The following is a 10,174-nucleotide window of genomic DNA, read 5'->3' as shown; positions in this document are numbered from 1 at the left end:
GGAATTATATTCTGTCTGTGCTTATCTGTGACATATGTAATTGTTTCGTGATATGAAACACAATCTACTCAGCACTGAGAAAAATTATCTCTAACAAGGCAAATTTGAACCGAGGCATCTGGGGCATAGAGATGATCACAGCGCTGGAGCATCTCCTCTGTAAGCATTGGGGTTGTTCAGCCTGGAGAAGAGAAGGCTCCAGGGAGACCTTAGAGCAGCCTTCCAGTACCTAAAGAGGGCTTATAAGAAAGACGGGGACAGACATTTTAGCAGAGCCTATTGTGATAGGACAAAGAGTAATGGTTTTGAATTACAAAACAGTAGATTAACACTAAATATAAGTAAGAAATTTTTTACAATGAGGATGGCAAAACCCTGGCACAGGTTGACCAGAGGTGGATGATCCAATCCTGGAAACATTCAAGGTCAGGCTGGATGAGGCTCTGAGCAATCTGATCTAGGTGAAAATGATCCTGCCATTGGAAGGGTATTAGAATAGATTATCTTTAAAGGTCCCTTCCAACCCAAAGCATTTTGTGTTTCTGTGAATTAAGGCACTTAGTATTTCATTTCTGTCTAACCACGCTGTTACACAGTCACGACGCGAAATACTTGGTGCCCATTCACGAGCTGCTGCCCAGCTGAGCACAATTTAAGGTTTTGGGCCTAAGGCAGTACCCTTTTCCACATTTCCTGTGTTCATGAGACCAGAATGCACAAGCCGCACCTGGCATGGCTGGGTATGACCGCGAGTGCTGCCGTGCCCACAGAACCCATGCTGCCACAGATAAGAGATGATAGCAGATGGAGGCCTCTCACAATCATAGTTTCCTTCTGCAATCACACGCTCCGGAGAGGTGCGCACGCTCTCCACACACACGTGTACATTTCCCCTCTTTCTCTACACACCTACACAATTCCCCGTTTCCCCTCCGAGGCCGGAGCACGAGGCCGCAGCCCGGCGGTCACTGCCCGCGCTCAGCGCCCGCGGCCGTGCCGGGCCGGGGTTCCTGTGCTCTGCCCCGGGGGGCCGTGCCGGACCGGGGTTCCTGTGCTCTGCCCCGGGGGGCCGTGCCGGACCGGGGTTCCTGTGCTCTGCCCCGGGGGGCCGTGCCGGACCGGGGTTCCTGTGCTCTGCCCCGGGGGGCCGTGCCGGGCCGGGGCTCCTGGGCCGGGCCCGGGGGGCCGTGCCGGGCCGGGGCTCCTGTGCCGGGCCCGGCGCGCCTGTGCAGCGCAGGCACAGCCCCTGGGGCCCCAGCCCGGCCAGGCCATGCGGCAGGAGTGTGTGCGGCCCAAGCTCCTCCCCGCCTCCCCTCCCCTCGCCGCGCCGCAGGGACGTGGGCTCGGCGGGACATGGAGGCGGGCGGCGGGGCCCGGTGTCCCGCGCTGCTGCTGCTCCTGCTGGCGGCGGCGCTGGGAGGCGAAGCGGAGGCGGAGGAGCCGCGCCCGGCGCGGCAGCGCGGGGACGAGCAGTGCCATTACTACGCGGGCGGGCAGGTGTACCCCGGGGAGGCGGCCCGGCTGCCCGTCTCCGACCACTCGCTGCACCTCAGCCAGGCTAAGAGTAGGTGCCGGGCGCGGCCGGGGCTGCGGGGAGCGGCGGGGCCGGGATGGGGGTGCTCCCGCAGTGAGCCTCGGGGCTGCGGTGTGGGGCGGCGGCAGCGCCACGTCAGGCGGAGCGCGGGGGCTCCCCGGGCTCGTCCCTTGGCCACGCCGGCTCTGCCTGCGGCCTCCGGGGCGGCCGCGGCAGCCAGGGGAGAGGGAAGGAGGGGGAGGCAGACCGGCCCCGCCAGCTCCTTCCAGACCTGTATTTCCATCGTGGTCGATGTGCCGTGGCCGCCGTCTCACGGGCATTCGGCAAGGTCCGTGGTTCCAGAAATGGCGAACGAGTTCAGAGAAGCGCTTCAAGGGATACACAGGACTGTTTTGTGCTCACACTGCGATCAGAAACAATGAACGGGCGCCTCTCGTAACCCGCTGCCACCGCGCTGGGTTTGGCACTGCTTTTGTGCCTGTGCTCTGCTGCGATTTAAATGCTTTACATGACAGACGTGGGGACAAACACCGTAATCGTGTGGCTGTTCAGGGATATCTGCTCAAAGTCCCGTCGTGCAGGAGAGTACAGAGAGATCGCACAGAAATTATTATCTCCCATGTGAGAATTTACAGCTTTAAAGTCCTTTTCCCTTACTGAGTCAGGCGTACGTTCTGTTTTAAGCGTTCGCAAGCAGATGCTAAAAAAAAAAAAAGCAGCCAGGATATTTGTAACCAATACTGTTTGGATTTTTCTCCGTTTGTAATGTAAGTTATTACGGACAGATGTTTATAACTGCAAAAACGATTACCTTAATTTAGAAAGGGGTCAAGATATGCAATATTTTGTTTAGTATCTTTTCCTTCTCCCTCCTTAGCTGAAGGTCTTTGTTATACATCCTTGCTAACTATATTCTGCGGCTGTGAATTGTCCTAAGGAGAGCCAAACAATTCAGGCACCATCCAGATAATATTTAAAGATTCCACATATTTTTTTCAGAAGCTTCTCCCTAATTTGCTGGAGATGTATGTCAATGTCCTTGACATGGCAAGTGTATTCAGATCAACTTGTAATTCCAGCATACCCTGTCCTTTGTCTCCAGATTCACAGTGGTATGAAAATAGTACCTGGCAGATTAATTTTTAATATTTTAAATTCAAAGTTAATCCCCTATAGGAATTGTAAATATATGTAATGCTTTTCAGTGGGATTTTATTTTAAAACACAGCTGTTTTCAAGTTAAAATTTGCTTAGGAGTTGTAATTTAATAAACATATGCTGCATTTTTATGCATTTGTCTCTAAACATGTTGTGGCATATATTTTTTGTGGACCAGAATTCCAGACAGGTTTCCATGACTAAAAAGTAGCAAAGTGAATTTGAACCATTTTGTGCTTCTGGTTCCCAACAGCTATTCCTAACAAAATAATGAGAGTAGCTGAAGTATTAAAGAGCTTTCCCCTTCAGTCTAGCAGGTGCCTTGTCCTGGCAGTGCACACAGGGTTTGTTCGGTAGCCCAGGTAAGATTTGTGTCGCCTTGGTTATCAATGATCAACAGGGCTCATGTATGAGCACAAGTTGGTCAAATTATTTACTTTGTATGTTTATTAAAGACTTATTTCCTTCATCATTCTGTTACCCCCATGTTTAGAGCTGGAAAGCAGTTTCATCTTGGAACTGTGCTGTAGGTTGTTTTGCAAGCAAAAGGAAGAACAGCTGTCTTTGGACAGCTTGGTTTGAACACAGGTGTTATATTCTGACTTCTAATTCAACATTCTTTGCATTTCAGTCTCCAAGCCAGCACCTTACTGGGAGGGAACAGCAGTCATTAATGGAGAGTTTAAAGAGCTGAAGTTAACAGATTATGAAGGAAAATATCTTGTGTTCTTCTTCTATCCTCTTGACTTGTAAGTAAGAGCACTGTAGGCATACCGAGTGCAGCTACACTAGATTCATAATTCATTAATTCTTCTCTTTTTTTGAGGTCTTGTATTTTAGTTTAGTAAGAATTTGGGAGAGAAGAAAGGAGTGACAGAAGAAAATACATTCTTTGCATTTGTTTTCTTACCATGCATTGGTAAAATTGTAACACAATCTTTGCAGACACTAGTTCGTGTCTCCACACAAAACAAACAACTTTGTAGTTACCCAGTTAGGCAGACTCTATGCTCTGTTTCATGCTGTAACTCAGTGCTGCAAGTAGAAGAAGGCATCCCATCTGCTTTTTCTAAAGTGTATATAGTGTATCCAGGAGGTGGCATTTTCCCTTTAAGCTCATCCCATAGTATCCTAAGGGCACTTAACATTAACCTCGTTTATTTAGAATGCAGTACCTTCACTGATTGAGTGAAGACATTTCTGCTTTTTAAGGGACAGTCCCATTCTTTTCCACAAAATGAAGATAAGAGAACAGAGATGCATAACTACTTCTAATATTATAGCATCATTAGCTTTAATACTTTAGTTCTTCTGTAATAGAAAAAGGTGAACACAAATTAGTTAAAACTTGCAGATTTGCACAGTAACAACAAATTATAGTATGATCCTCTGAAAAAAGTGGCTTATAGTGTTTAAATTCAGGCACATTCGTAAAGTCTAAAAGAACATAACTGTACAAGGTCTGAATCCAGATTCTAAAATAACTGTAGATTTACAATCTTCAGAAATAATCCATTTGTAACTAAGCTGGAGTGTGAGGGTGGGGATTTGTCAGGCAGCATTTGGTTAGATACTTGAAGAAGCAATAAAAATAAGCAAAAGCTGAAATAATTTATGACAAATACACCATTTTAAGTTACACAGAGAATTTACTGTCTTTCTCATGACATTTTTACTTTTATCTTGTCTTAAATCTTCTAGTACGTTTGTCTGTCCAACTGAGATAATTGCTTTCAGTGACCGAATTGAAGAATTCAGAGCAATAAATACCGAAGTAGTAGCATGTTCTGTGGATTCAAAATTCACTCACTTAGCATGGTATGTGTTTTCCTCTTGTCTTTCACTTAATATTATTCATGTTCCAACTTAGTAGGACAGGACTCCCCAGATTTTTAGCCTGTGTAGGTATATCAAAATGTGTGAAAGTGTCATGCTGTTGACACAAATGTTTAAAATAAATTTTAACTCTAGTGTGTGAAAGTACCTTTGCTTTTTAAGCATGTTTAATGTGTATTACTTGAAATGTATCATGTGTCAGTCCAAAAAATGCTACAAATACAAAAAGAAAATATTAATGAAACTATCAGTAAATGCTTTCCATTGTCTCAGTTCATGAGCACATTGGCATAAAGCAAATGAGACTGATAAGGTCGTCATTAACAGATGTGGCCAAAACCTGCAGAAGATCTACTGAACATTTTGTTCAAGCCACAAATACTGTTCATCTCCTTTGTGTGCAGAACAGAAAAATGTCACTTGCACTAAATCCTTCTGTCCATACTGATGCAGTTTGTGATTTTTGACTTGTGTAGGGAATATAAATCTGTATGAGAAATGCATCTATATTTCCTTTCCTTCAAAGGATTAATACTCCTCGTAAACAAGGAGGACTTGGACCAATGAAGATTCCCCTTCTTTCTGATCTGACACACCAGATTTCAAAGGATTACGGAGTGTATTTGGAAGATCAAGGACATACCCTTAGGTATTTCCCTGGGCTGCAGTTCAGTTGGGTTTTTGCTGGGGTAATACTTACTGCTTTCTATTTAAAAAAGCATTTGAATTTTTTCTTTTAGAGCAGCTTTTACTTGGGGATTTATGGCAAGCAGCAAATACTGAAGAACACAAAAAATAGAGTTATAATGTGTCAGAAGAGGGGTCAAAGTTAATATCCTGTTTAACAGCAGGCATCAGTAGATACCTTGGACAGGATTCCCCAGAACTGCAGTTGCTCAGGGACCTCCCAGGTCCAAGTGGAGTCAAGACTAAGGTTACCAAAAGAATACATTTGCCTAAAAGAGAATAGTTTCTTTTGGGATCCCTGTAATGCCCTAACATCTGCAGCATCCCCTGGCAGGGCCTCTCAGAGCTTAGTTCTATTTTCTGCAAAGAAGTATCTTTTTTTTGGTTTTAACTAGAGTTCTGCTCATGTCCTCTGATACCAAGGTAAAGAATAGTAGGTTACTGGCGGTGAGTATTATATGGTGTTTGCAAAGATAACATTCTTCCCATCCAGCAGACGTAAGATAGTGCATGAAAACACCACTATCATTAATTCTGTTTCCTAACGTACACTTTTTTTTTTTTCCCACAGAGGCCTTTTCATTATTGACAATAAGAGAATCCTTCGACAGATCACAATGAATGACCTTCCTGTTGGGAGATCAGTGGATGAAACACTTCGTTTAGTACAAGCATTCCAGTACACAGACAAACATGGAGAAGGTGCTCTTTTGAATATTGCCATATTGAAGATTGTTTTACTTAGCCTGGAAGCTGTATTAGCTTTTTGGAGGAAAGATGCTCAGTAGCATTAAGGACTGGCCTCATACAGTGACTGAAGAGATTTGATTGCCCTGCTTGATTCCGTGGTCCCAGGTTCTTAGACTGTTTATAGAATAGTAATTTACATTTTGCTTCACATCCATGAGAATGAGAGCATAAAGCTCTTAATCTGAATTTTGGCATTATGTACGATGTTTCCCAAGCATAAATTTGTACAAAACATGAGGCTGTGAAGAATAAGGCCCAATATTTCAGCACATTTTTGCATACTAAAATAAAGGAGATGCAGGTCATCCTTGTCCTGTGCCATTCAGTGAGGCACTGTGACAAGTTATTGAGAGTGTTTCATGTCAAGATACATGGTGATACTATGGAAACTATACCATTACTCTGTATAAGTTCTGTGTGATCATCTTTCCCCAGCAAAGAAATTTTACTGTCTTCAGATCATTACTTTGATTCAAGAATTCTTGTTCAGTTCAAGCATGGGGTGAACTTTTTCACATTTCTTTCAATAATTTATTTGAGGATTTGTTTAAATATGAATACACATTTAGCAGCTTAACTTCCAGTTCAACTCAATGTCTCCAGGCATTTGAAAGTACTTTTATATGAAGGTACAAATCATTATTCTGCTGTGCTGTACAGACTTGAAAAAATAGATGCTGATGCTTACAGGCTATGCAATCTGACTAAGGAAATTTACCCACATTTAGTTACAAAGCCAGTTTAGAGAATGTTAATTTGCAGTGTTTCCAGAACACCACGTTTTTCCCAGCTTTTGAATGTTTTGAATGAATGTTGAGGAGAGCCTCTGTAGACACCTCACTGGTTTCTTCACACAGAATAACAGTTCTCCACAATTCCTACTAGCATGTGGGACATTTTGTCAGCATGACTTAAAGCAGTGAAATATGACACAGCTGCTTGAGCTGAAGCCTCAGAGGGAGAGCTCTGAACAGATGAGAGCTTTACTCCAGAATATGCAGCTGTACAGGTGGTCCCAGGGCTCCCAGCCACACTGCAGTAAGCACATGCTGCGATCCCTTTGCTCCTAAGCAAGACCACAAATAAAATCAGTCTCTGGTTGAATATTTGAAGTGATCTCTTTGCTAAAAAATGCCCCTAGTTTTGGTTTTAAAGAAAGAAAGGTAGGTCTCTGTGTAGTCACCTGAATTGTATTGCAAAACTTCACTTTTAGTGTATTGCAACACTTCACCAGAGTTGGTGTTCATTCTCAGATGCTGTTTTGCCAGTACTTTGTGTAGAAGGGCACAAGAATTAAACTAAGGCATAGGCATCCATCCAGAGATCTGCAGTTTTCAGGCAACAGAAGTGGTGGGTGGTGTCAGGTATAAACTGCTAGGTCACCATCCCATGTGTAAAGAAAACCATACATATAATAGTTTCAGGTATTGAAATGTGACACTTCAGAGTGTTTTACTTCAAGGTCAAAAAGAGAATACTAAGCACACAAAAGTCTGTGTGTGTAAAAATAACTTCAGTTAACTTTGTCCCTTTTTTTTTCAGTTTGCCCTGCTGGTTGGAAACCTGGCAGTGAAACAGTAAGTCACTGTTTATATTAACATGCATATAGTACTAACAAGCACTTAGTTACCATTTCTACTAGAGCCAATCTTAGCAACTTCCAGTGAGAAGGCATGAGAAAATGTCACATTATTAAACTTAGACCATTCGGATTACTATTGATTTCTTTAGGGGATTGTTTCCCTCACACTAGACATGTTCCAGTTGTTTCAAACTCCTGGTGTGTAAACAAAATTCACTTGATCAGCAGTGAGTTTGTGATCAAGAACTTTTTCCTGTTAACACCTGATGAGGGAAAGTTCAAAACTCTTGAGTTTGTTGTATCTTCTTGGCTATTTGTCCATATAAATTCTTGGTGGTTCTTACTTTGCAGATCCTGGGCACTACCCAAGAAATAAAAAGATAAAAGTTCCCAGGCTGCTGTAGTATGTGCCAGAGCCAGTGCCACTGTCAGCACGCCAGCACGCCAGCAGAGAGCACTGCTTTGCTGTGCAGTTGTCCTCCCTTTGTTGCTCCTGGGCTCCATGTGACTGGAGGCAGAGGAGCCAGAGTTCACATAAACACTCATTGAACTTGTTTGTGTTCCCTGGCCCAGAGTGAGCCTCAGAAGAATAAGGTCTGAGCTGCCTCGTTCAAATGAGATCACTGTCACTTATTTGAGCATGTGGCTTCCTTCTGAACCATCTGGTGATGACAGAGCACTGTTATTGAGCTGGCTCAACAAAAACCAGGTCCCAGCAGCCTCTATGCAGAGTTAGTGAGCATTATACTTGATAGTAAAGAACACTGGAATGTTAAACCATGTTTTTTTACTGAATGTGAAAGTTTCCTAAGACGACTTGAGGCTGGGAGTGAATTTTTTCAAGCTAGCGGAGGAGTGTCGTAAGGGGGGAAGCTGGATATTAAGACTATAAAATGAAATAGGGCTGGCTGGCCCAGCATCCGTGTTTTGGCACTGAAAACTTCTGCCCTCCACAACCAGGATCACCTACATAATTCACCTTGATACCTTTTCTAAAAAAGAGTCTCACAATGCTGATCTTAACAGCTCAGATACTGCCAATTTAATAATCTAAAGCAATACATAAGCATTCTCACCTCCTCTGTGGAAAAGATGCAGACAATAGCTGAATAGTTGAAAAAGCCTTTCTCAAAGATGTAGACATGCCTTCTAAATGTGTTTGATTTAATTAGATCAAACCAGAGGAAGCCATGAGAGTGTGGTGGCCAAGGGAAGAACTGTAAGTAAATTCTAAGCCTCTAGATTACAGATACTAATTTACCAAAATATCTTGCTTTTGGGGCAAGCTATCAAAATTCTTCCTTTGGTAGGCTGCACTCTCTCATGCCTCAATCAGTTGGATGTCTGCTGCTGCTGTTAGGTACCTTTAGAGATGAACAGTAATCTAGTACCAAATCAACTGATAAATTACTCTTCAGTGTTGCTAGTGAGTTGGCAGTAGCATCTTTCTTTGAAATACTGTGCTGTTCTGGCTTTATAGTCTGCTATGTTTTCATGGCTTTGGTTTTTGACTAACGTTTTCATTTTCTTTCTTGAACAGATAATTCCAGATCCAGCTGGAAAACTGAAGTATTTTGATAAACTAAACTGAGGCTTGCCTTCTGTTAAATTAAATAGGTCACATACTTCTTGATTTTTGCCAATAAATTTCATTAATTTTTGGTACTTTCGTGAGTTTGATTAATGTGTAACAGCAGTAAAACATTAAAGGGCTCATTGTTTCAACAGAAGTCTAGCCTGTGTGAAGCACAGGTACCTCATTAGTTATTAGAGAATACTCTTATGAAATGCATGTTTTCTCTTTAGGTTTTTATTTAGATGCTCAGTCTTCCCCAAATCCACTTAGCATCTTGGGCTTAAATTCATTACTTTTGCTATTAATGGATTTCTTAATTTCTGCAAAAATCTTGTGTGTTTGGTCACATTCTAGAAACTACAGCTAGAAAAGAGCCACGTGGTTATGGTACATTTGTCTGTCGTCCAGAGGCAATAGTAGCTAACTTAAAAGCCAGGAACAAGTTACAGTTGCTGATTTAAATTTCCAGTCTGTAAAGCTTGAAAACATTTTTCACCTATTAAGAACACACCCTACACTATAGAAATCAGTACATCTGCGCTGGAAAAAGCACAGTTCTACCAGTTCATGTGATTCAAATACTGAACCAGCAAGCTTTCCTGTGCTTGAATTTGTAGTGTATTTCCTGATAAGATCGATTCTGTTTCACACTTTCTGAGTTTTTCCCCTACACTGTTAACAGATAGATGTGGGGGACAGTGTCCTGTGCCAATCCACTCCCTAACTGTGGCTCCTAGTTTTAAGGGAGTACTTGTAGTCTTGTCTTGTAGACATGAATTTCTTCTTCCAAGGGAAAAGAACATCTCCATGTAAGACATACTTGTATGCACTGGAGAACCCTTTCCTGAGGATGTCGTCTTGCTTCTTTGCACCTCTTCCTCTTTTTGACACAGTATTCTAGAGTCTGTGCAACTGGAAAAACAGTAACTGAAATCTGTCTCAGCTTTTCACTAGGGTCATCCTTGAAAAGGCAACAGGCACCTTTTGTCTCCAATCTGCACCACTATATTATTACTCTTGGTTTGGATCCCACATACCTGAGAACTCACTT

General features: G+C 42.9%; 1 protein-coding gene across 2 annotated transcripts; it reads left to right on the top strand.

Moving 5' to 3' along the window:
* The first annotated feature begins 1,322 nt into the window (after positions 1–1,322).
* Positions 1,323–9,212, top strand: PRDX4 (peroxiredoxin 4). Of its 2 annotated transcripts, none has more exons than XM_088052056.1 (7): positions 1,323–1,564; positions 3,324–3,441; positions 4,394–4,510; positions 5,055–5,177; positions 5,787–5,917; positions 7,508–7,542; positions 8,720–9,180. In XM_088052056.1, the coding sequence occupies exons 1-7, from the start codon at positions 1,354–1,356 to the stop codon at positions 8,768–8,770; spliced, it is 786 nt and encodes a 261-aa protein (XP_087908182.1). In that variant the 5' UTR covers positions 1,323–1,353; the 3' UTR covers positions 8,771–9,180. The 2 variants fall into 2 exon arrangements, with proteins under 2 accessions (XP_087908182.1, XP_005516750.1); XM_005516693.3 differs by having other exon boundaries at positions 1,324–1,564; positions 9,088–9,212.
* Positions 9,213–10,174: the final 962 nt, after the last annotated feature.

The sequence above is a fragment of the Pseudopodoces humilis genome, chromosome 2 (genome assembly GCF_049639895.1).
Source record: "Pseudopodoces humilis isolate 2021_Gansu_Grassland_sample_001 chromosome 2, ASM4963989v1, whole genome shotgun sequence".
In the NCBI taxonomy this organism is placed as follows: Eukaryota; Metazoa; Chordata; class Aves; order Passeriformes; family Paridae; genus Pseudopodoces; species Pseudopodoces humilis.
Note: the sequence above shows the minus strand (reverse complement) of the source record. Positions and strands in the feature narration are given on the sequence as shown.

Excerpts from the sequence above, each read along its gene's own strand:
- PRDX4 (XM_005516693.3), top strand. The coding sequence starts at position 1,354 with ATGGAGGCGGGCGGCGGGGCCCGGTGTCCCGCGCTGCTGCTGCTCCTG. Across the intron at positions 4,511-5,054 it reads AAATTCACTCACTTAGCATG|GATTAATACTCCTCGTAAAC; the intron begins GTATGTGTTTTC and ends TTTCCTTCAAAG. Across the intron at positions 7,543-9,087 it reads GGAAACCTGGCAGTGAAACA|ATAATTCCAGATCCAGCTGG; the intron begins GTAAGTCACTGT and ends TTTCTTGAACAG.